Source organism: Dendropsophus ebraccatus, chromosome 11, assembly GCF_027789765.1.
Source record: "Dendropsophus ebraccatus isolate aDenEbr1 chromosome 11, aDenEbr1.pat, whole genome shotgun sequence".
NCBI lineage: Eukaryota > Metazoa > Chordata > Amphibia > Anura > Hylidae > Dendropsophus > Dendropsophus ebraccatus.
Window position 1 is genome coordinate 2,034,706 of NC_091464.1, and position 26,860 is coordinate 2,061,565.

General features: G+C 50.1%; 1 protein-coding gene across 1 annotated transcript in view; it reads right to left on the reverse strand.

Annotated features, from left to right (window-relative positions):
• Positions 1–4,223: 4,223 nt before the first annotated feature.
• The window catches only part of LOC138768051 (uncharacterized), a 36,844-nt gene continuing 14,207 nt past the window's right edge, over positions 4,224–26,860 (reverse strand). Inside the window, exons 4-5 of the mRNA XM_069946060.1 lie at positions 8,334–8,507; positions 4,224–4,833 (exon numbers count right to left, since the gene is read on the reverse strand). Of these exons, the coding sequence (XP_069802161.1) occupies positions 4,805–4,833; positions 8,334–8,507 (203 nt within the window). The 3' untranslated portion in view covers positions 4,224–4,804. The remainder of the gene's footprint in view (positions 4,834–8,333; positions 8,508–26,860) is intronic.

A 26,860-nucleotide genomic window follows, 5' to 3' on the forward strand; every position in this document is an offset into this window, starting at 1 on the left:
CACAGCTCCCGGTCATAGATACAGCGTACAGATAGTCCATACACGGGGCCTCCCGGTCATAGATACAGCGTACAGATAGTCCATACACGGGGCCTCCCGGTCATAGATACAGCGTACAGATAGTCCATACACAGCTCCCGGTCATAGATACGGCGTACAGATAGTCCATACACGGGGCCTCCCGGTCATAGATACGGCGTACAGATAGTCCATACACAGCTCCCAGTCATAGATACAGCGTACAGATAGTCCATACACGGGGCTCCCGGTCATAGATACGGCGTACAGATAGTCCATACACAGCTCCCGGTCATAGATACAGCGTACAGATAGTCCATACACAGCTCCCGGTCATAGATACAGCGTACAGATAGTCCATACACGGGGCCTCCCGGTCATAGATACGGCGTACAGATAGTCCATACACAGGGCCTCCCGGTCATAGATACAGCGTACAGATAGTCCATACACGGGGCCTCCTGGTCATAGATACAGCGTACAGATAGTCCATACACAGCTCCCGGTCATAGATACAGCGTACAGATAGTCCATACACAGGGCCTCCCGGTCATAGATACAGCGTACAGATAGTCCATACACAGCTCCCGGTCATAGATACAGCGTACAGATAGTCCATACACGGGGCCTCCCGGTCATAGATACAGCGTACAGATAGTCCATACACAGCTCCCGGTCATAGATACAGCGTACAGATAGTCTATACACAGCTCCCGGTCATAGATACAGCGTACAGATAGTCCATACACGGGGCCTCCCGGTCATAGATACAGCGTACAGATAGTCCATACACGGGGCCTCCCGGTCATAGATACAGCGTACAGATAGTCCATACACGGGGCCTCCCGGTCATAGATACAGCGTACAGATAGTCCATACACGGGGCCTCCCGGTCATAGATACAGCGTACAGATAGTCCATACACGGCTCCCGGTCATAGATACAGCGTACAGATAGTCCATACACGGGGCCTCCCGGTCATAGATACAGCGTACAGATAGTCCATACACAGCTCCCGGTCATAGATACAGCGTACAGATAGTCCATACACGGCTCCCGGTCATAGATACAGCGTACAGATAGTCCATACACAGGGCCTCCCGGTCATAGATACAGCGTACAGATAGTCCATACACAGCTCCCGGTCATAGATACAGCGTACAGATAGTCCATACACAGCTCCCGGTCATAGATACAGCGTACAGATAGTCCATACACAGCTCCCGGTCATAGATACAGCGTACAGATAGTCTATACACAGCTCCCGGTCATAGATACAGCGTACAGATAGTCCATACACGGCTCCCGGTCATAGATACAGCGTACAGATAGTCCATACACAGGGCCTCCTGGTCATAGATACAGCGTACAGATAGTCCATACACAGCTCCCGGTCATAGATACGGCGTACAGATAGTCCATACACGGCTCCCGGTCATAGATACAGCGTACAGATAGTCCATACACAGCTCCCGGTCATATATACAGCGTACAGATAGTCCATACACAGCTCCCGGTCATATATACAGCGTACAGATAGTCCATACACGGCTCCCGGTCATAGATACAGCGTACAGATAGTCCATACACAGCTCCCGGTCATAGATACAGCGTACAGATAGTCCATACACAGCTCCCGGTCATAGATACGGCGTACAGATAGTCCATACACAGCTCCCGGTCATAGATACAGCGTACAGATAGTCCATACACAGCTCCCAGTCATAGATACAGCGTACAGATAGTCCATACACAGCTCCCGGTCATAGATACAGCGTACAGATAGTCCATACACGGGGCCTCCCGGTCATAGATACAGCGTACAGATAGTCCATACACAGCTCCCGGTCATAGATACGGCGTACAGATAGTCCATACACAGCTCCCGGTCATAGATACAGCGTACAGATAGTCCATACACGGCTCCCGGTCATAGATACAGCGTACAGATAGTCCATACACAGCTCCCGGTCATAGATACAGCGTACAGATAGTCCATACACGGGGCCTCCCGGTCATAGATACAGCGTACAGATAGTCCATACACAGGGCCTCCCGGTCATAGATACAGCGTACAGATAGTCCATACACAGCTCCCGGTCATAGATACAGCGTACAGATAGTCTATACACAGCTCCCGGTCATACAGCGTACAGATAGTCCATACACAGCTCCCGGTCATAGATACGGCGTACAGATAGTCCATACACGGCTCCCGGTCATAGATACAGCGTACAGATAGTCCATACACAGCTCCCGGTCATATATACAGCGTACAGATAGTCCATACACAGCTCCCGGTCATAGATACAGCGTACAGATAGTCCATACACAGCTCCCGGTCATAGATACAGCGTACAGATAGTCCATACACAGCTCCCGGTCATAGATACAGCGTACAGATAGTCCATACACAGCTCCCGGTCATAGATACAGCGTACAGATAGTCCATACACAGCTCCCGGTCATAGATACGGCGTACAGATAGTCCATACACGGGGCCTCCCGGTCATAGATACGGCGTACAGATAGTCCATACACAGCTCCCGGTCATAGATACAGCGTACAGATAGTCCATACACAGCTCCCGGTCATAGATACAGCGTACAGATAGTCCATACACAGGGGCTCCCGGTCATAGATACAGCGTACAGATAGTCCATACACGGGGCCTCCCGGTCATAGATACAGCGTACAGATAGTCCATACACAGCTCCCGGTCATAGATACAGCGTACAGATAGTCCATACACAGCTCCCGGTCATAGATACAGCGTACAGATAGTCCATACACAGGGGCTCCCGGTCATAGATACAGCGTACAGATAGTCCATACACGGGGCCTCCTGGTCATAGATACAGCGTACAGATAGTCCATACAGCCTGGTCTAGTTACTATCAGGGATAGTGACTAGACCGGGCTCATCCCCGATAGTGACTAGACCGGCCTCATCCCCGATAGTGACTAGACCGGCCTCATCCCCGATAGTGACTAGACCGGCCTCATCCCCGATAGTGACTAGACCGGGCTCATCCCCGATAGTGACAATACGGGCTCATCCCCGATAGTGACTAGACCGGCCTCATCCCCGATAGTGACTAGACCGGCCTCATCCCCGATAGTGAATAGACCGGCCTCATCCCCGATAGTGACTAGACCGGCCTCATCCCCGATAGTGACTAGACCGGCCTCATCCCCGATAGTGACTAGACCGGCCTCATCCCCGATAGTGACTAGACCGGCCTCATCCCCGATAGTGACTAGACCGGCCTCATCCCCGATAGTGACTAGACCGGCCTCATCCCCGATAGTGACTAGACCGGGCTCATCCCCGATAGTGACTAGACCGGCCTCATCCCCGATAGTGACTAGACCGGCCTCATCCCCGATAGTGACTAGACCGGCCTCATCCCCGATAGTGACTAGACCGGCCTCATCCCCGATAGTGACTAGACCGGCCTCATCCCCGATAGTGACTAGACCGGCCTCATCCCCGATAGTGACTAGACCGGCCTCATCCCCGATAGTGACTAGACCGGCCTCATCCCCGATAGTGACTAGACCGGCCTCATCCCCGATAGTGACTAGACCGGCCTCATCCCCGATAGTGACTAGACCGGCCTCATCCCCGATAGTGACTAGACCGGCCTCATCCCCGATAGTGACTAGACCGGCCTCATCCCCGATAGTGACTAGACCGGCCTCATCCCCGATAGTGACTAGACCGGGCTCATCCCCGATAGTGACTAGACCGGCCTCATCCCCGATAGTGACTAGACCGGCCTCATCCCCGATAGTGACTAGACCGGCCTCATCCCCGATAGTGACTAGACCGGGCTCATCCCCGATAGTGACTAGACCGGCCTCATCCCCGATAGTGACTAGACCGGGCTCATCCCCGATAGTGACTAGACCATCTGCCCCCCGGTATGTCTGTTTACTGTGTTTCTCTGGCAATAATACTATGTTCAGGGTAGGGCTCAGATTCGGATTGCCAGGGTAGTGCACAGAAGTATTCTCTATAGATAGATTTTCTTGCTGTTCCTCCTAGAAATTAATGAATAAATTGGCATCACAGGAAGTGACTGTTCCCTTTGCTTCTACACATGGATCGGAGCGCTTCCAAGGACACAGTAAGTGGTGGATGGAATGTGCATCTTATTTACCATTCTCTCTCTTAAGTTATTGAAACTTTGAGAACAATGTTGAATTGTAATGGAATAGATATTTTATTTCTTTAACCTATACAATCTATAGAGACAATTGATTAAGACGAGTGTTGGTTTGGGAACGTTTGCCGAACCTGAGGACTCAGCTTTTGAAGTTGGATGCTGCTCTAGGGCGTCCTGGTGGATACAACTTGTGGCCTATGGCTGTATACATATTTTTTAGGGTTCCCTAGGGCGGCACCCAACTTCTGCAGCTGTCCGGAATCAAATGTTCAGTGTTTGGGTTTGGTTAACATTGACGAACCCTAATATTTTGACAGCTTCAACACTAGTAAAGACCAGCATGTGAGAGACTACTGGAAGATGAGCCAGATGAAACACAAGCCTCCAAACAGATTTGGAGCATCTCGTGAACTTTCCATGCACCAGACTTAACGCTTCAGCTATGGGAGTCTGCTAGTTGCGGAAAAATATGCTAAATTGTCCCAATTGATAGATTTGTCTTCAGCTGCCACATCCAACAGAAGATGACGTACACTTCAGCAAGTGCACATACGAGTTGTGTCACAGCCGAACACTTCCATTATCAGGGATAGTATAGTTTCTAGATAATTCTGTTAAGAGTCACTGGCTGCGGGATAATTACCTACAAAGAATAAAAACATCAATTATTTTAATGGCAACAATGTAGAATTGATGAGTTTGTCTGGTGGCATCTGATAGGAGTCTGACCACTCATCTCTACAATTCACTGGAATTAAGAAATCTTCACTGACAGAAGGCAAACAAGCAATGTGCCGAGGGTCACATTGGTCAGACTCCCTCCATTTGGACATTTTTGGCCCACTTTTCACATATAGTGCCAATCTCTGCTTCCTGTCATTCCATGTCTCTGAAGTAAGCCTTCCGGAATGTGGAGAAGGCAGGTGTATTGCCTGATCATTAGACATGAGCCAACCCAACTTCCTGGACCAAGATTGGTTCTGAACTTTGTAAAAACTTTTTGGAAAAGTTTGAAAGAAGTTTGGAAAGATGGTGGCTGCACATCTAAGGACTAAAAGAATGTTTTTCTTACCTGTCCATCATCATCCCCCACATCATCCTTGGGTTCCCAGTATCTTCAGCTGCCTCCAGACCATTGAGGAGATCACTGACAGACAGAGCAGTGCCGTGGCCAGTGATTGGCTGAGCGAGCCATGACTCGTGACAACCCACTCAGCCAAGCACCGGCCGCAGCATTGTCCTGTCACTGATTGGCTCTATGGGATTGTGGAGGCTGAGGGGGCGATGGACAATGGAGAAGGACACTGGGGGAGCAAATAAAAGCAAATCTTAGAAGTCTTCAAAGGAGTCACAGGAAGTGAGTGCTGGGGAGAAGAGGGCTTCAGCTTCAGCCATCTTCTGATCCCTGGACAACCTCCTTTAGTAATTTTAGGACTTAAAGGGAACCGGTCACATTAAAATGAGGTCCAATCCCTCGCTATATGCACATGTATACCCTGGTATATAAATGGAGCAGGCCATACAGTCATAGATGTACGATACTGTGATATGATACAAAGAGGGAAGAAGCCTTTCCTGTCTCTGCTGTTACTCTATGTATCTGTCCACCAGGTGCCGTGTACCCTGCGCCTGTAGAGTTGGTGAGTCGGCTGACAGCTGATCAGACAAGTGAAGGTGATTGGTCGGTTTGCGATCATCTGACAATCATGATCTGTGCTCAGTATCCACCCTTACAGCGCGGCGTGCTCCCAGGAGCTTTGTGTTTAACATTGAGACAATTCCCAGTAATATTATCGGGCACTGACTGGGATTATCAGCCATGAAATATTCTTCTCGCTCTTTTAGAGCGGGAGCCTCTTTGGGTCTATCGGAGACGGGATTAGATGATTGGGAAGATGGCGGTCTGGGCGCTATAATTTGCTCCTTTAAATTTATTTTCAGGTCATCCATCTATTACACTGGTCAACAGATTTTCAAAAGTTGTTTGGTTCAGAAATAAAATTCTCCATTTCTTAATGATTTTTATGTGCTGAATTCAAATATCACAAGGAAAAATGTGAATTGTCTCTAGTTTCCATGATATCAGAGAGTTCTCATGTTTTGTGAATTGTATAGAATCCAGTATAATAGCCGACAGATTTATTACTTCTGCATCATAAGGAAGCTCGGTTACTGTTCATAAACTCCTGAAATATATTCATAGGAAACTTAGTTCTATCTGAGATCACCTACAATTTACAGGCAGATCCAAGAACTTTTACAAATTAATTCTGTTTATTGACCTCTGGAATGTCGCTCCTTATTCCATGGCGTCTCGGTGCATTTACACGTCTTTTGTATTCATATATGGGATTGTCTCTGATAACTGTCCAACAGTAATCTGCAAGCGTTGATAGCTTCCATTTACCCCGATACCTTAGGCTAGGTTCACACTGGGTTTTGGCAATCCATTTTTACAATCAGTTTTTTTGCAAAAAAACGGTTGCATTTGTGTGCATCCCTTTTGATCCGTTTTTTCCATTGACTTCCATTATAAAAAAAAAAAAAAAAAATATGGATCGAAACGGATCTGTTTTTTTTTTAATGGACACAAAAGTTGTGTTGACACTACTTTTGTGTCCGTTAAAAAAAATGAATTCGTTTTTTTTTTTTATAATGCAAGTCAATGGAAATCAGATCAAAACAGATGCACACAAATGCATCTGTTTTTCCCAAAACACGGATAGCAAAAACGCAGTGTGAGCCTAGCCTTATACCATAACTATTGGTCATTCTGATGCAAAATACCAGTTGATGATGCAATACTGATGATGCAAACTTTTCCCAGTATTGTATCACAGGCTGTGAGAAGTATAGAAAGTACGTCTATATCGTGAAAATCAGAACATCCTTTGAAAATCTTTTCGATCTCAGCGCCCCAAAATTAGTTAATATCAACTGAGTTGAAGAAGACGGAAGGAGAGCTGAACGAGAGCCGAGGGAGACGGAACGAGAGCCGAGGGAGACGGAACGAGAGCCGAGGGAGACGGAACGAGAGCCGAGGGAGACGGAACGAGAGCCGAGGGAGACGGAACGAGAGCCGAGGGAGACGGAACGAGAGCCGAGGGAGACGGAACGAGAGCCGAGGGAGACGGAACGAGAGCCGAGGGAGACGGAAGGAGAGCCGAGGGAGACGGAACGAGAGCCGAGGGAGACGGAAGGAGAGCCGAGGGAGACGGAAGGAGAGCCGAGGGAGACGGAACGAGAGCCGAGGGAGACGGAACGAGAGCCAAAGGAGACGGATGGAGAGCTGAAGCTAGAGATGGTTTGGGTAATTTAGGATATAATGTTAATGCGGTTAGGAGTTATTGGTTGGGGTTTAGGGGCTCAGAGTGTTCCAGCGGAATGGATATGATTAAAGGACAACTCCCTCCAAAACGTATTTTTTAATATGGTATTACGTATGGAAAGTTAGACAAATTCCTAATGTACATTAATAATGGGAAATGCACATATAGTCATATATATATATATCATTAAACATATACTGCTATTTCCCTTAATTTAGTAGATCAGGGAGGCTTTAAATTCTTTCAAAAACCGTGACATCACAAATCAGGTGTAATTCCTATGGAGTGTCCAGCAGGGGACGCATTATATGTAGAAGTCTATGGAACTGTATTGTCTATGAAGCTGTATGTAATGGAGTGTTAGATGGGGTTACAGTACACTATCCTTTATTGATTGAATACGTTAAGGGAATACTTTGGGGAGCAAGTGTCCTTGCTTCCCTCAATATTCAAAAAATGTGGACAGTACTACTCCCCCATCATGTGCTTATACTATAAGCATATGATGGGAGGAGTAGTACAGTGTGTATGTACCCACAGCACCGAGCAGGGAGGGAGGGGGAGGTAGTTAGATGCACGGGCCCCTTTCTCCCTCCCTGCTCGGTGCCGTCCACGTTTATGGAATACTGTGGGGAGCAAGGACACTTATGTACCATATGTTGTGAAAAACAATCTCAGAATCACTAGCATACGTTACACCATCACCGAGCTATAAGCGCATGAAGTGAGCCTGATCATTAAGGCCCAAATACGCTGGGTCACCAAGGGGTTAAGGGTAGAAGTACCGGACTGCCGCAGCGTGACGGATACTCACAGCATTCACAGCTGGCATCAAAGACCAGGCCAGCAGAACAGTACTGCTTGTAGGTGACGCCATTGGCGCAGTTCCAGAAGGCGTTCTTATCATCAGCCACTGGGTACAGGCCGCTGGCTCGCCCCACACAGAATTCTTTTTGGGATTTGACAGGACGAGCAGGAGGGTAGTTACCTTAGACATAAAACACATGGTGCATGTTATTACAGCATATCCCAGCATATACCTCCTATGTCCATGTTATTACAGCATATCCCAGCATATACCTCCTGTGTCCATGTTATTACAGCATATCCCAGCATATACCTCCTGTGTCCATGTTATTACAGCATATCCCAGCATATACCTTCTATATCCATGTTATTACAGCATATCCCAGCATATACCTCCTGTGTCCATGTTATTACAGCATATCCCAGCATATACCTCCTATATACATGTTATTACAGCATATCCCAGCATATACCTCCTATGTCCATGTTATTACAGCATATCCCAGCATATACCTCCTATGTCCATGTTATTACAGCATATCCCAGCATATACCTCCTGTGTCCATGTTATTACAGCATATCCCAGCATATACCTCCTATGTCCATGTTATTACAGCATATCCCAGCATATACCTCCTGTGTCCATGTTATTACAGCATATCCCAGCATATACCTTCTATATCCATGTTATTACAGCATATCCCAGTTTATACCTTCTATATCCATGTTATTACAGCATATCCCAGCATATACCTCCTATGTCCATGTTATTACAGCATATCCCAGCATATACCTTCTATATCCATGTTATTACAGCATATCCCAGCATATACCTTCTATATCCATGTTATTACAGCATATACCTCCTATGTCCATGTTATTACAGCATATCCCAGCATATACCTCCTATGTCCATGTTATTACAGCATATCCCAGCATATACCTCCTATGTCCATGTTATTACAGCATATCCCAGCATATACCTTCTATATCCATGTTATTACAGCATATCCCAGCATATACCTTCTATATCCATGTTATTACAGCATATCCCAGCATTTACCTTCTATATCCATGTTATTACAGCATATCCCAGCATATACCTCCTATGTCCATGTTATTACAGCATATCCCAGCATATACCTCCTATGTCCATGTTATTACAGCATATCCCAGCATATACCTCCTATGTCCATGTTATTACAGCATATACCTCCTATATCCATGTTATTACAGCATATACCTCCTATGTCCATGTTATTACAGCATATACCTCCTATATCCATGTTATTACAGCATATCCCAGCATATACCTTCTATATCCATGTTATTACAGCATATCCCAGCATATACCTTCTATATCCATGTTATTACAGCATATCCCAGCATTTACCTTCTATATCCATGTTATTACAGCATATCCCAGCATATACCTCCTATGTCCATGTTATTACAGCATATCCCAGCATATACCTCCTATGTCCATGTTATTATAGCATATCCCAGCATATACCTCCTGTGTCCATGTTATTACAGCATATCCCAGCATATACCTCCTGTGTCCATGTTATTGCAGCATATCCCAGCATATACCTTCTATATCCATGTTATTACAGCATATCCCAGCATATACCTTCTGTGTCCATGTTATTACAGCATATACCTCCTATGTCCATGTTATTACAGCATATCCCAGCATATACCTTCTGTGTCCATGTTATTGCAGCATATCCCAGCATATACCTCCTATGTCCATGTTATTACAGCATATACCTCCTATGTCCATGTTATTGCAGCATATCCCAGCATATACCTCCTATGTCCATGTTATTACAGCATATACCTCCTATGTCCATGTTATTACAGCATATCCGAGCATATACCTCCTATATCCATGTTATTACAGCATATCCCAGCATATATACTACCGTTCAAAAGTGTGGGGTCACCCAACCAATTTAGTGTTTTCCATGAAAAGTCACACTTCTTCACCACAATATGTTGTGAAATGAATAGAAAATAGAGACAAGACATTGACAAGGTTAGAAATACTGATTTGTAGGTGAAATAACATTGTTCTTCCATCACACTTTGCTTCCGTCCCAGAATCCTCCTTGTGCAGCAATTCCAGCATTGCACACCTTTGGCATTCTAGCTGTTAATCTGTTGGATTGGTTGGATGGGCACTTCTGGCGTACCATACGGTCCAGCTGCTCCCACAATGGGGTGGTGATCTGGTGACTGCGCTGGCCACTCCATTACCTATGATAGAATACCAGCTGCCGCTTCTGCTGGAAATAGTTCTTGCACAATTTGGAGGTGTTTAGGGTCATTGTCCTGTTGTAGGATGAAATTGGCTCCAACCAAGCGCTGCCCACTGGGTATGGCATGGCGGTGCAGAGTGATGGCCTTCCTTATTCACAATCCCTTTTACCCTGTACAAATCTCCCACCTTACCAGCACCAACCCCAGACCATCACATGACCTCCACCATGTATAACAGATGGCGTCAGGCATTCTTCCAGCATCTTCTCATTTCTTCTGCGTCTCACAAACCTTCTTCTTTGTCATCCAAACACCTCAAACTTGGATTCTTCCGTCCACAACACTTTTTTCCAGTCTTCCTCTGTCCAATGTCTGTGTTCTTTTGCCCATCTTAATCTTTTTCTTTTATTGGCCAGTCTCAGATATGGCTTTTTCTTTGCCACTCTGCCCTGAAGCCCAAAATCCGGCAGCCGCCTCTTCACTGTAGATGGTGACACTGGTGTTTTGCGGGGACTATGTAATGAAGATGCCAGTCGGGGACCTGTGAGGCGTCTGTTTCTCAAACTAGAGACTCTAATGTGCTTATCTTCTTGCTTAGTTGTGCAATGCGGCCTCCCACTTCTTTTTCTACTCTGGTTAGAGCCTGTTTGTGCTGTCCTCTGAAGGGAGTAGTACACACCGTTGTAGGAAATCTGCAATTTCTTAGCAATTTCTCGCATGGAATAGCCTTCATTTCTAAGAACAATAATAGATTGTCCAGTTTCGGATGAAAGTTCTCTTTTTTCTGGCCATTTTGAGCGTTTAATTGACCCTACAAATGTGATGCTCCAGAAACACAATCTGCTCAAAGGAAGGTCAGTTTTGTAGCTTCTGTAACGAGCTAGATCAGGGGTCTCAAACTCAATTTACCCGGGGGCCGCTGGAGGTAGAGTCTGGGTGAGGCTGGGCCGCATCAGGTTTTCCAGAAGAAAAGCTCTTACAAAAACATTCAAATGTCATCAAATGTTTTTATCTTTTCATCTGTTAAAACCACATATAGTTGCTGACTAGAGAAATTTAAATATTATTATTCAGATTCAAATGTCTGTATTAACAGTTCCTTAACATTTATCTTTCTGAACATGAATGGAACACACACACACTACCTGACCCCCACCACACACACACTGCCTGACCCCCACCAAACACACACACATCTTTTGCATTAAAGCGGTACTTCAGGCTGGGGGCCCCCAGCCCGGAGTACCCCTCCAAGGAACCAGCAGGCCAAGTGTCTAATCCCCTCCCCCCTGTGGCCTCCCCCATGTCTCCTCTCCGGCATCTCCCTTCTCCCCTCCGGCACCCTACCTCTCCCCACCGGCATCCTCCTTCTCCACATCCCGGGCGCTGCGGCCTCCTCACCCCAGGTAGCAGCGGCAGCCTTACACACTGCCCACCTGACGTAGCGCCCGGACGTCCTTGTCCAATCAAATCAGCGCAGAGAGGGAGCGTGGAGCCGCTGCCGCAGCGGCTCCACGCTCCCTCCCTGCGCTGATTTGGACAAGGATGTCCGGGCGCTACGTCGGGTGGGCGGTGTGTGAGGTGGAGGGGCAGCCACGGTGACCTGCGAGCCAGATGCGGCCATCAAAAGAGCCGCATCTGGCTCGCAAAAGGCCGGGCAAAAAAAAGATTTGGGGCGGCATTAAGTTACAACTGAGGTGGGGGCCGCAAACTAGCGTCCCGAGGGCCGCAGTTGGCCCGCGAGTTTGAGACCCCTGAGCTAGACTGTTTTCAGATGTGTGAACATGATTGCACAAGGGTTTTCTAATCATCAATTATCCTTCTGAGCCAATGAGCAAACACATTGTACCATTAGAAGACTGGAGTGATAGTTGCTGGAAATGGGCCTCTATACACCTATGTAGATATTGCACCAAACACCAGACATTTGCAGCTAGAATAGTCAGTTACCACATTAGCAATGTATAGAGGGGATTTCTTAAAAGTTAGGACTAGTTTAAAGTTATCTTCATTGAAAAGTACAGTGCTTTTCCTTCAGAAATAAGGACATATTAATGTGACCCCAAACTTTTGAACGGTAGTGTACCTCCTATATCCATGTTATTACAGCATATCCGAGCATATACCTCCTATATCCATGTTATTACAGCATATCCGAGCATATACCTCCTGTGTCCATGTTATTACAGCATATCCGAGCATATACCTCCTATATCCATGTTATTACAGCATATCCGAGCATATACCTCCTGTGTCCATGTTATTACAGCATATCCGAGCATATACCTCCTATATCCATGTTATTACAGCATATCCGAGCATATACCTCCTATATCCATGTTATTACAGCATATCCGAGCATATACCTCCTATATCCATGTTATTACAGCATATCCCAGCATATACCTCCTATGTCCATGTTATTACAGCATATCCGAGCATATACCTCCTGTGTCCATGTTATTACAGCATATCCCAGCATATACCTCCTATGTCCATGTTATTACAGCATATCCCAGCATATACCTCCTATATCCATGTTATTACAGCATATCCCAGCATATACCTCCTATGTCCATGTTATTACAGCATATCCGAGCATATACCTCCTATGTCCATGTTATTACAGCATATACCAGCATATACCTCCTATGTCCATATTATTACAGCATATCCGAGCATATACCTCCTATGTCCATGTTATTACAGCATATCCGAGCATATACCTCACATGTCCAGGTTATTACAGAATATCCGAGCATATACCTCCTATATCCAGGGCTGTACTAACAGCTGCTGCTGCCCTAGACACTAAACCTGAAGACGCCCCATCCTCTCGCACCTATTGGCGATACCAGACCTTTCCAATACCACCATACCCCCCACCCCCCTAGGAAAGACACCAGATTTACTGGCAAGTCTCAATGGGAGGAGGGAAACAAAAAATAAAAACAAAAAAATTAGTTTTTTCTGTCCCCCTGCTCCCTGGTGCTGCCCCCCTGCAAGGTGCTGCCCTAGGCACCGGACCACGGACCTGCCTATATCCATGTTATTACAGCATATCCCAGCTTATACCTCCTATATCCATGTTATTACAGCATATCCCAGCATATACCTTCTATATCCATGTTATTACAGCATATCCCAGCATATACCTTCTATATCCATGTTATTACAGCATATCCCAGCATATACCTCCTCTGTCCATGTTATTACAGCATATCCCAGTTTATACCTCCTATATCCATGTTATTACAGCATATCCCAGCATATAACTCCTATGTCCATGTTATTACAGCATATACCTCCTATGTCCATGTTATTACAGCATATCCCAGCATATACCTTCTATATCCATGTTATTACAGCATATCCCAGCATATACCTCCTATGTCCATGTTATTACAGCATATCCCAGCATGTATCTCCTATATCCATGTTATTACAGCATATACCTCCTATGTCCATGTTATTACAGCATATCCCAGCATATATCTCCTATGTCCATTGTAGACAGGTCATGGGAGAAATGTTCGAGGATAGTGTGAGATGGTGAGTCCAGGGGGGATCTGTTGCTCAGCAGTGTTATGCTGCTGAGCTATTAGTTACTGTTGCCTGGCCTGGATTTTCATGGAATGGCAGGTAGGTTTTGGTAGTGGGACTTGCCATTCCCTCCCCCTCGATCCAGTTCAGGTGTTGGGATCAGGTGTCTCTGACCCTAATCAGCCTGAGAAGGTAAAAGCTCACACAGTGTGCAGATGGTTGCTCTCAGCCAGGAGGGATCAGCCTGGGTGTCTGTTTGGGAGCAACCTGTGAACATAGCCTCTGTTGGAGCTTATACACACCCTGCGGTATCCAGGTGGAAGACGCACTGTGATAAGTGTTAGATAGGTGAGCCAACCTGTTAGTAAGAGCCCAGACAGGCAAGACCTTTTTGTTTGTTTTATTCTTAAAGCACGGTGCTGCTGTATTTCTGTTTGATGGACGGTTTATGCTGCAAATAAACGCCAAGCTGTTATTTTACAAGTCCAAGTCTGTGTGAACTGTGTCCAAACACACCATCCCCCAGGAAGATCCCTACATCATGTTATTACAGCATATACCTCCTATGTCCATGTAATTATAGCATATCCCAGCATATACCTCCTTTGTCCATGTTATTACAGCATATACCTTCTATGTCCATACATCCACCACTGATCCTGTACCGAGGATAGAGAACAGTCACATGGTCCTCCGTAGGCGTCCACCACTGAGCCTGTACCGAGGATAGAACAGTCACATGCTCCTCCATAGGCGTCCACCACTGAGCCTGTACTGAGGATTGAGAACAGTCACATGCTCCCCCATAGACGTCCACCACTGAGCCTGTCCTGAGGATAGAGCAGTCACATGCTCCTCCATAGCCGTCCACCACTGAGCCTGTACCGAGGATAGAGAACAGTCACATGCTCCTCCATAGGCGTCCACCACTGAGCCTGTACTGAGGATAGAGAACAGTCACATGCTCCTCCATAGGCGTCCACCACTGAGCCTGTACCGAGGATAGAACAGTCACATGCTCCTCTATAGGCGTCCACCACTGAGCCTGTACCGAGGATAAGGCACAGTCACATGCTCCTCCATAGGCGTCCACCACTGAGCCTGTACCGAGGATAGAGAACAGTCACATGCTCCTCCATAGGCGTCCACCACTGAGCCTGTACCGAGGATAAAGAACAGTCACATGCTCCTCCATAGGCGTCCACCACTGAGCCTGTACCGAGGATAGAGAACAGTGTTACATGCTCCTCCATAGGCTTCCACCACTGATCCTGTACCGAGGATAGAGAACAGTCACATGCTCCTCCATAGGCGTCCACCACTGAGCCTGTACCGAGGATAGAGAACAGTGTTACATGCTCCTCCATAGGCGTCCACCACTGAGCCTGTACCGAGGATAGAGCAGTCACATGCTCCTCCATAGGCGTCCACCACTGAGCCTGTATAAAGGATAAGGCACAGTCACATGCTCCTCCATAGGCGTCCACCACTGAGCCTGTACCGAGGATAGAGAACAATCACATGCTCCTCCATAGGTCCAAGTCTGTGTGAACTGTGTCCAAACACACCATCCTCCGGGAAGATCCCTACACCACCAGTCACATGCTCCTCCATAGGCGTCCACCACTGAGCCTGTACCGAGGATAGAGCAATCACATCCTCCTCCATAGGCGTCCACCACTGAGCCTGTACCGAGAATAGAACAGTCACATGCTACTCCATAGGCGTCCACCACTGAGCCTGTACCGAGGATAGAGCAGTCACATGCTCCTCCATAGGCGTCCACCACTGAGTCGGTACCGAGGATAGAGCAGTCACATGCTCCTCCATAGGCGTCCACCACTGAGCCGGTACCGAGGATAGAGCAGTCACATGCTCCTCCATAGGCGTCCACCACTGAGCCTTTACCAAGGATAGAGCAGTCACATGCTCCTTCAGAGGCGTCCACCACTCAGCCTGTACCGAGGATAGAGAACAGTCACATGCTCCTTCAGAGGCGTCCATCACTGAGCCCGTACCGAGCATAGAGAACAGTCACATGCTCCTCCATAGGCGTCCACCACTGAGCCTGTACCGAGGATAGAGAACAATCACATGCTCCTCCATAGGTGTCCACCACTGAGCCTGTACTGAGGATAGAGAACAGTCACATGCTCCCCCATAGACGTCCACCACTCAGCCTGTACCGAGGATAGAGAACAGTCACATGCTCCTTCAGAGGCGTCCATCACTGAGCCTGTACCGAGCATAGAGACCAGTCACATGCTCCTCCATAGGCGTCCACCACTGAGCCTGTACCGAGGATAGAGAACAGTCACATGCTCCTCCATAGGCGTCCACCACTGAGCCTGTACCGAGGATAGAGCAGTCACATGCTCCTCCATAGGCGTCCACCACTAAGCCTGTACCGAGGATAGAGAACAGTCACATGCTCCTCCATAGGCGTCCACCACTGAGCCTTTACCGAGGATAGAGCAGTCACATGCTCCAGAAGCGTCCACCACTGAGCCTTTACCGATGATAGAGCAGTCACATGCTCCTCTATAGGCGTCCACCACTGAGCCTGTACCGAGGATAGAGACCAGTCACATGCTCCTCCATAGGCGTCCACCACTGAGCCTGTACCGAGGATAGAGAACAGTCACATGCTCCACCATAGGCGTCCACCACTGAGCCTGTACCGAGGATAGAGCAGTCACATGCTCCTTCAGAGGCGTCCACCACTGAGCCTGTACCGAGGATAGAGCAGTCACATGCTCCTCCATAGGCGTCCACCACTGAGCCTGTACCGAGGATAGAGAACAGTCACATGCTCCTCCATAGGCGTCCACCACTGAGCCTGTACTGAGGATAGAGAACAGTCACATGCTCCTCCATAGGCGTCCACCACTGAGCCTGTACCGAGGATAGAACAGTCACATGCTCCTCTATAGGCGTCCACCACTGAGCCTGTACCGAGGATAAGGCACAGTCACATGCTCCTCCATAGGCGTCCACCACTGAGCCTGTACCGAGGATAGAGAACAGTCACATGCTCCTCCATAGGCGTCCACCACTGAGCCTGTACCGAGGATAAAGAACAGTCACATGCTCCTCCATAGGCGTCCACCACTGAGCCTGTACCGAGGATAGAGAACAGTGTTACATGCTCCTCCATAGGCGTCCACCACTGAGCCTGAACCGAGGATAGAGAACAGTCACATGCTCCTCCATAGGCGTCCACCACTGAGCCTGTACCGAGGATAGAGAACAGTGTTACATGCTCCTCCATAGGCGTCCACCACTGAGCCTGTACCGAGGATAGAGCAGTCACATGCTCCTCCATAGGCGTCCACCACTGAGCCTGTATAAAGGATAAGGCACAGTCACATGCTCCTCCATAGGCGTCCACCACTGAGCCTGTACCGAGGATAGAGAACAATCACATGCTCCTCCATAGGTCCAAGTCTGTGTGAACTGTGTCCAAACACACCATCCCCCGGGAAGATCCCTACACCACCAGTCACATGCTCCTCCATAGGCGTCCACCACTGAGCCTGTACCGAGGATAGAGCAATCACATCCTCCTCCATAGGCGTCCACCACTGAGCCTGTACCGAGGATAGAGAACAATCACATGCTCCTCCATAGGTCCAAGTCTGTGTGAACTGTGTCCAAACACACCATCCCCCGGGAAGATCCCTACACCACCAGTCACATGCTCCTCCATAGGCGTCCACCACTGAGCCTGTACCGAGGATAGAGCAATCACATCCTCCTCCATAGGCGTCCACCACTGAGCCTGTACCGAGAATAGAACAGTCACATGCTACTCCATAGGCGTCCACCACTGAGCCTGTACCGAGGATAGAGCAGTCACATGCTCCTCCATAGGCGTCCACCACTAAGTCGGTACCGAGGATAGAGCAGTCACATGCTCCTCCATAGGCGTCCACCACTGAGCCGGTACCGAGGATAGAGCAGTCACATGCTCCTCCATAGGCGTCCACCACTGAGCCTTTACCAAGGATAGAGCAGTCACATGCTCCTTCAGAGGCGTCCACCACTCAGCCTGTACCGAGGATAGAGAACAGTCACATGCTCCTTCAGAGGCGTCCATCACTGAGCCCGTACCGAGCATAGAGAACAGTCACATGCTCCTCCATAGGCGTCCACCACTGAGCCTGTACTGAGGATAGAGAACAGTCACATGCTCCCCCATAGACGTCCACCACTCAGCCTGTACCGAGGATAGAGAACAGTCACATGCTCCTACAGAGGCGTCCATCACTGAGCCTGTACCGAGCATAGAGACCAGTCACATGCTCCTCCATAGGCGTCCACCACTGAGCCTGTACCGAGGATAGAGAACAGTCACATGCTCCTCCATAGGCGTCCACCACTGAGCCTGTACCGAGGATAGAGCAGTCACATGCTCCTCCATAGGCGTCCACCACTAAGCCTGTACCGAGGATAGAGAACAGTCACATGCTCCTCCATAGGCGTCCACCACTGAGCCTTTACCGAGGATAGAGCAGTCACATGCTCCAGAAGCGTCCACCACTGAGCCTTTACCGAGGATAGAGCAGTAACATGCTCCTCTATAGGCGTCCACCACTGAGCCTGTACCGAGGATAGAGACCAGTCACATGCTCCTCCATAGGCGTCCACCACTGAGCCTGTACCGAGGATAGAGAACAGTCACATGCTCCACCATAGGCGTCCACCACTGAGCCTGTACCGAGGATAGAGCAGTCACATGCTCCTCCATAGGCGTCCACCACTGAGCCTGTACCGAGGATAGAGAACAGTCACATGCTCCTCCATAGGCGTCCACCACTGAGCCTGTACCGAGGATAGAGCTGTCACATGCTCCTCCATAGGCGTCCACCACTAAGCCTGTACCCAGGATATAGAATAGTCAAATGCTCCTCCATAGGCGTCCACCACTCAGCCTGTACCGAGGATAGAGAACAGTCACATGCTCCTCCATAGGCGTCCACCACTGAGCCTGTACCGAGGATAGAGCAGTCACATGCTCCTCCATAGGCGTCCACCACTGGGCCGATACCGAGAATAGAGCAGTCACATGCTCCTCCATAGGCGTCCACCACTGAGCCTTTACCGAGGATAGAGCAGTCACATGCTCCTTCATAGGTGTCCATCACTGAGCCTGTACCAAGGATAGCGAACAGTCACATGCTCCTCCATAGGCGTCCACCACTGAGCCTTTACCGTGGATAGAGCAGTCACATGCTCCTCCATAGGCGTCCACCACTCAGCCTGTACCGAGGATAGAGAACAGTCACATGCTCCTTCAGAGGCGTCCATCACTGAGGATGTACCGAGCATAGAGACCAGTCACATGCTCCTCCATAGGCGTCCACCACTGAGCCTGTACCGAGGATAGAGCAGTCACATGCTCCTCCATAGGCGTCCACCACTGAGCCTGTACCGAGGATAGAGCAGTCACATGCTCCTCCATAGGCGTCCACCACTGAGCCTGTACCGAGGATAGAGAACAGTCACATGCTCCTCCATAGGCGTCCACCACTGAGCCTGTACCGAGGATAGAGCTGTCACATGCTCCTCCATAGGCGTCCACCACTAAGCCTGTACCAAGGATAAAGCATAGTCAAATGCTCCTCCATAGGCGTCCACCACTCAGCCTGTACCGAGGATAGAGAACAGTCACATGCTCCTCCATAGGCGTCCACCACTGAGCCTGTACCGAGGATAGAGCAGTCACATGCTCCTCCATAGGCGTCCACCACTGGGCCGATACCGAGAATAGAGCAGTCACATGCTCCTCCATAGGCGTCCACCACTGAGCCTTTACCGAGGATAGAGCAGTCACATGCTCCTTCATAGGCGTCCATCACTGAGCCTGTACCAAGGATAGCGAACAGTCACATGCTCCTCCATAGGCGTCCACCACTGAGCCTTTACCGTGGATAGAGCAGTCACATGCTCCTCCATAGGCGTCCACCACTCAGCCTGTACCGAGGATAGAGAACAGTCACATGCTCCTTCAGAGGCGTCCATCACTGAGCCTGTACCGAGCATAGAGACCAGTCACATGCTCCTCCATAGGCGTCCACCACTGAGCCTGTACCGAGGATAGAGCAGTCACATGCTCCTCCATAGGCGTCCACCACTGAGCCTGTACCGAGGATAGAGCAGTCACATGCTCCTCCATAGGCGTCCACCACTGAGCCTGTACCGAGGATAGAGAACAGTCACATGCTCCTCCATAGGCGTCCACCACTGAGCCTGTACCGAGGATAAAGAACAGTCACATGCTCCTCCATAGGCGTCCACCACTGAGCCTGTACCGAGGATAGAGAACAGTGTTACATGCTCTTCCATAGGCGTCCACCACTGAGCCTGAACCGAGGATAGAGAACAGTCACATGCTCCTCCATAGGCGTCCACCACTGAGCCTGTACCGAGGATAGAGAACAGTGTTACATGCTCCTCCATAGGCGTCCACCACTGAGCCTGTACCGAGGATAGAGCAGTCACATGCTCCTCCATAGGCGTCCACCACTGAGCCTGTATAAAGGATAAGGCACAGTCACATGCTCCTCCATAGGCGTCCACCACTGAGCCTGTACCGAGGATAGAGAACAATCACATGCTCCTCCATAGGTCCAAGTCTGTGTGAACTGTGTCCAAACACACCATCCCCCGGGAAGATCCCTACACCACCAGTCACATGCTCCTCCATAGGCGTCCACCACTGAGCCTGTACCGAGGATAGAGCAATCACATCCTCCTCCATAGGCGTCCACCACTGAGCCTGTACCGAGGATAGAGCAGTCACATGCTCCTCCATAGGCGTCCACCACTGAGTCTGTACCGAGGATAGAGCAGTCACATGCTCCTCCATAGGCGTCCACCACTGAGCCGGTACCGAGGATAGAGCAGTCACATGCTCCTCCATAGGCGTCCACCACTGAGCCTTTACCAAGGATAGAGCAGTCACATGCTCCTTCAGAGGCGTCCACCACTCAGCCTGTACCGAGGATAGAGACCAGTCACATGCTCCTTCAGAGGCGTCCATCACTGAGCCCGTACCGAGCATAGAGAACAGTCACATGCTCCTCCATAGGCGTCCACCACTGAGCCTGTACCGAGGATAGAGAACAATCACATGCTCCTCCATAGGTGTCCACCACTGAGCCTGTACTGAGGATAGAGAACAGTCACATGCTCCCCCATAGACGTCCACCACTCAGCCTGTACCGAGGATAGAGAACAGTCACATGCTCCTTCAGAGGCGTCCATCACTGAGCCTGTACCGAGCATAGAGACCAGTCACATGCTCCTCCATAGGCGTCCACCACTGAGCCTGTACCGAGGATAGAGAACAGTCACATGCTCCTCCATAGGCGTCCACCACTGAGCCTGTACCGAGGATAGAGCAGTCACATGCTCCTCCAGAGGCGTCCACCACTCAGCCTGTACCGAGGATAGAGAACAGTCACATGCTCCTCCATAGGCGTCCACCACTGAGCCTTTACCGAGGATAGAGCAGTCACATGCTCCAGAAGCGTCCACCACTGAGCCTTTACCGAGGATAGAGCAGTCACATGCTCCTCTATAGGCGTCCACCACTGAGCCTGTACCGAGGATAGAGACCAGTCACATGCTCCTCCATAGGCGTCCACCACTGAGCCTGTACCGAGGATAGAGAACAGTCACATGCTCCACCATAGGCGTCCACCACTGAGCCTGTACCGAGGATAGAGCAGTCACATGCTCCTTCAGAGGCGTCCACCACTGAGCCTGTACCGAGGATAGAGCAGTCACATGCTCCTCCATAGGCGTCCACCACTGAGCCTGTACCGAGGATAGAGAACAGTCACATGCTCCTCCATAGGCGTCCACCACTGAGCCTGTACTGAGGATAGAGAACAGTCACATGCTCCTCCATAGGCGTCCACCACTGAGCCTGTACCGAGGATAGAACAGTCACATGCTCCTCTATAGGCGTCCACCACTGAGCCTGTACCGAGGATAAGGCACAGTCACATGCTCCTCCATAGGCGTCCACCACTGAGCCTGTACCGAGGATAGAGAACAGTCACATGCTCCTCCATAGGCGTCCACCACTGAGCCTGTACCGAGGATAAAGAACAGTCACATGCTCCTCCATAGGCGTCCACCACTGAGCCTGTACCGAGGATAGAGAACAGTGTTACATGCTCCTCCATAGGCGTCCACCACTGAGCCTGAACCGAGGATAGAGAACAGTCACATGCTCCTCCATAGGCGTCCACCACTGAGCCTGTACCGAGGATAGAGAACAGTGTTACATGCTCCTCCATAGGCGTCCACCACTGAGCCTGTACCGAGGATAGAGCAGTCACATGCTCCTCCATAGGCGTCCACCACTGAGCCTGTATAAAGGATAAGGCACAGTCACATGCTCCTCCATAGGCGTCCACCACTGAGCCTGTACCGAGGATAGAGAACAATCACATGCTCCTCCATAGGTCCAAGTCTGTGTGAACTGTGTCCAAACACACCATCCCCCGGGAAGATCCCTACACCACCAGTCACATGCTCCTCCATAGGCGTCCACCACTGAGCCTGTACCGAGGATAGAGCAATCACATCCTCCTCCATAGGCGTCCACCACTGAGCCTGTACCGAGAATAGAACAGTCACATGCTACTCCATAGGCGTCCACCACTGAGCCTGTACCGAGGATAGAGCAGTCACATGCTCCTCCATAGGCGTCCACCACTGAGTCGGTACCGAGGATAGAGCAGTCACATGCTCCTCCATAGGCGTCCACCACTGAGCCGGTACCGAGGATAGAGCAGTCACATGCTCCTCCATAGGCGTCCACCACTGAGCCTTTACCAAGGATAGAGCAGTCACATGCTCCTTCAGAGGCGTCCACCACTCAGCCTGTACCGAGGATAGAGAACAGTCACATGCTCCTTCAGAGGCGTCCATCACTGAGCCCGTACCGAGCATAGAGAACAGTCACATGCTCCTCCATAGGCGTCCACCACTGAGCCTGTACTGAGGATAGAGAACAGTCACATGCTCCCCCATAGACGTCCACCACTCAGCCTGTACCGAGGATAGAGAACAGTCACATGCTCCTTCAGAGGCGTCCATCACTGAGCCTGTACCGAGCATAGAGACCAGTCACATGCTCCTCCATAGGCGTCCACCACTGAGCCTGTACCGAGGATAGAGAACAGTCACATGCTCCTCCAGAGGCGTCCACCACTGAGCCTGTACCGAGGATAGAGCAGTCACATGCTCCTCCATAGGCGTCCACCACTAAGCCTGTACCGAGGATAGAGAACAGTCACATGCTCCTCCATAGGCGTCCACCACTGAGCCTTTACCGAGGATAGAGCAGTCACATGCTCCAGAAGCGTCCACCACTGAGCCTTTACCGAGGATAGAGCAGTCACATGCTCCTCTATAGGCGTCCACCACTGAGCCTGTACCGAGGATAGAGACCAGTCACATGCTCCTCCATAGGCGTCCACCACTGAGCCTGTACCGAGGATAGAGAACAGTCACATGCTCCACCATAGGCGTCCACCACTGAGCCTGTACCGAGGATAGAGCAGTCACATGCTCCTTCAGAGGCGTCCACCACTGAGCCTGTACCGAGGATAGAGCAGTCACATGCTCCTCCATAGGCGTCCACCACTGAGCCTGTACCGAGGATAGAGAACAGTCACATGCTCCTCCATAGGCGTCCACCACTGAGCCTGTACCGAGGATAGAGCTGTCACATGCTCCTCCATAGGCGTCCACCACTAAGCCTGTACCAAGGATAAAGCATAGTCAAATGCTCCTCCATAGGCGTCCACCACTCAGCCTGTACCGAGGATAGAGAACAGTCACATGCTCCTCCATAGGCGTCCACCACTGAGCCTGTACCGAGGATAGAGCAGTCACATGCTCCTCCATAGGCGTCCACCACTGGGCCGATACCGAGAATAGAGCAGTCACATGCTCCTCCATAGGCGTCCACCACTGAGCCTTTACCGAGGATAGAGCAGTCACATGCTCCTTCATAGGTGTCCATCACTGAGCCTGTACCAAGGATAGCGAACAGTCACATGCTCCTCCATAGGCGTCCACCACTGAGCCTGTACCGAGGATAGAGCAGTCACATGCTCCTCCATAGGCGTCCACCACTCAGCCTGTACCGAGGATAGAGAACAGTCACATGCTCCTTCAGAGGCGTCCATCACTGAGCCTGTACCGAGCATAGAGACCAGTCACATGCTCCTCCATAGGCGTCCACCACTGAGCCTGTACCGAGGATAGAGCAGTCACATGCTCCTCCATAGGCGTCCACCACTGAGCCTGTACCGAGGATAGAGCAGTCACATGCTCCTCCATAGGCGTCCACCACTGAGCCTGTACCGAGGATAGAGAACAGTCACATGCTCCTCCATAGGCGTCCACCACTGAGCCTGTACCGAGGATAGAGCTGTCACATGCTCCTCCATAGGCGTCCACCACTAAGCCTGTACCAAGGATAAAGCATAGTCAAATGCTCCTCCATAGGCGTCCACCACTCAGCCTGTACCGAGGATAGAGAACAGTCACATGCTCCTCCATAGGCGTCCACCACTGAGCCTGTACCGAGGATAGAGCAGTCACATGCTCCTCCATAGGCGTCCACCACTGGGCCGATACCGAGAATAGAGCAGTCACATGCTCCTCCAGAGGCGTCCACCACTGAGCCTTTACCGAGGATAGAGCAGTCACATGCTCCTTCATAGGCGTCCATCACTGAGCCTGTACCAAGGATAGCGAACAGTCACATGCTCCTCCATAGGCGTCCACCACTGAGCCTTTACCGTGGATAGAGCAGTCACATGCTCCTCCATAGGCGTCCACCACTCAGCCTGTACCGAGGATAGAGAACAGTCACATGCTCCTTCAGAGGCGTCCATCACTGAGCCTGTACCGAGCATAGAGACCAGTCACATGCTCCTCCATAGGCGTCCACCACTGAGCCTGTACCGAGGATAGAGCAGTCACATGCTCCTCCATAGGCGTCCACCACTGAGCCTGTACCGAGGATAGAGCAGTCACATGCTCCTCCATAGGCGTCCACCACTGAGCCTGTACCGAGGATAGAGAACAGTCACATGCTCCTCCATAGGCGTCCACCACTGAGCCTGTACCGAGGATAGAGCAGTCACATGCTCCTCCATTGGCGTCCACCACTGAGCCTGTATAAAGGATAAGGCACAGTCACATGCTCCTCCATAGGTGTCCACCACTGAGCCTGTACCGAGGATAGAGCAGTCACATGCTCCTCCATAGGCGTCCACCACTGAACCTGTACCGAGGATAGAGAACAGTCACATGCTCCTCCATAGGCTTCCACCACTGATCCTGTACCGAGGATAAGGCACAGTCACATGCTCCTCAATAGGCGTCCACCACTCAGCATGTACCGAGGATAGAGAACAGTCACATGCTCCTCCATAGGCGTCCACCACTGAGCCTGTACCGAGGATAGAGAACAGTCACATGCTCCTCCATAGGCGTCCACCACTCAGCATGTACCGAGGATAGAGAACAGTCACATGCTCCTCCATAGGCGTCCACCACTGAGCCTGTACCGAGGATAGAGCAGTCACATGCTCCTCCATAGGCGTCCACCACTGAGCCTGTACCGAGGATAGAGCAGTCACATGCTCCTCCATAGGCGTCCACCACTGAGCCTGTACCGAGGATAGAGAACAGTCACATGCTCCTCCATAGGCGTCCACCACTGAGCCTGTACCGAGGATAGAGAACAGTGTTACATGCTCCTCCATAGGCGTCCACCACTGATCCTGTACCGAGGATAAGGCACAGTCACATGCTCCTCAATAGGCGTCCACCACTCAGCATGTACCGAGGATAGAGAACAGTCACATGCTCCTCCATAGGCGTCCACCACTGAGCCTGTACCGAGGATAGAGAACAGTCACATGCTCCTCCATAGGCGTCCACCACTGAGCCTGTACCGAGGATAAAGAACAGTCACATGCTCCTCCATAGGCGTCCACCACTGAGCCTGTACCGAGGATAGAGCACAGTCACATGCTCCTCCATAGGCGTCCACCACTGAGCCTGTACCGAGGATAGAGCAGTCACATGCTCCTCCATAGGCGTCCACCACTGAGCCTGTACCGAGGATAGAGAACAGTCACATGCTCCTCCATAGGCGTCCACCACTGAGCCTGTAATGAGGATAGAGAACAGTCACATGCTCCCCCATAGGCGTCCACCACTGAGCCTGTACCGAGGATAGAGCAGTCACATGCTCCTCCATTGGCGTCCACCACTGAGCCTGTATAAAGGATAAGGCACAGTCACATGCTCCTCCATAGGTGTCCACCACTGAGCCTGTACCGAGGATAGAGAACAGTGTTACATGCTCCTCCATAGGCGTCCACCACTGAGCCTGTACCGAGGATAGAGCAGTCACATGCTCCTCCATAGGCGTCCACCACTGAGCCTGTACCGAGGATAGAGAACAGTCACATGCTCCTCCATAGGCTTCCACCACTGATCCTGTACCGAGGATAAGGCACAGTCACATGCTCCTCAATAGGCGTCCACCACTCAGCATGTACCGAGGATAGAGAACAGTCACATGCTCCTCCATAGGCGTCCACCACTGAGCCTGTACCGAGGATAGAGAACAGTCACATGCTCCTCCATAGGCGTCCACCACTCAGCATGTACCGAGGA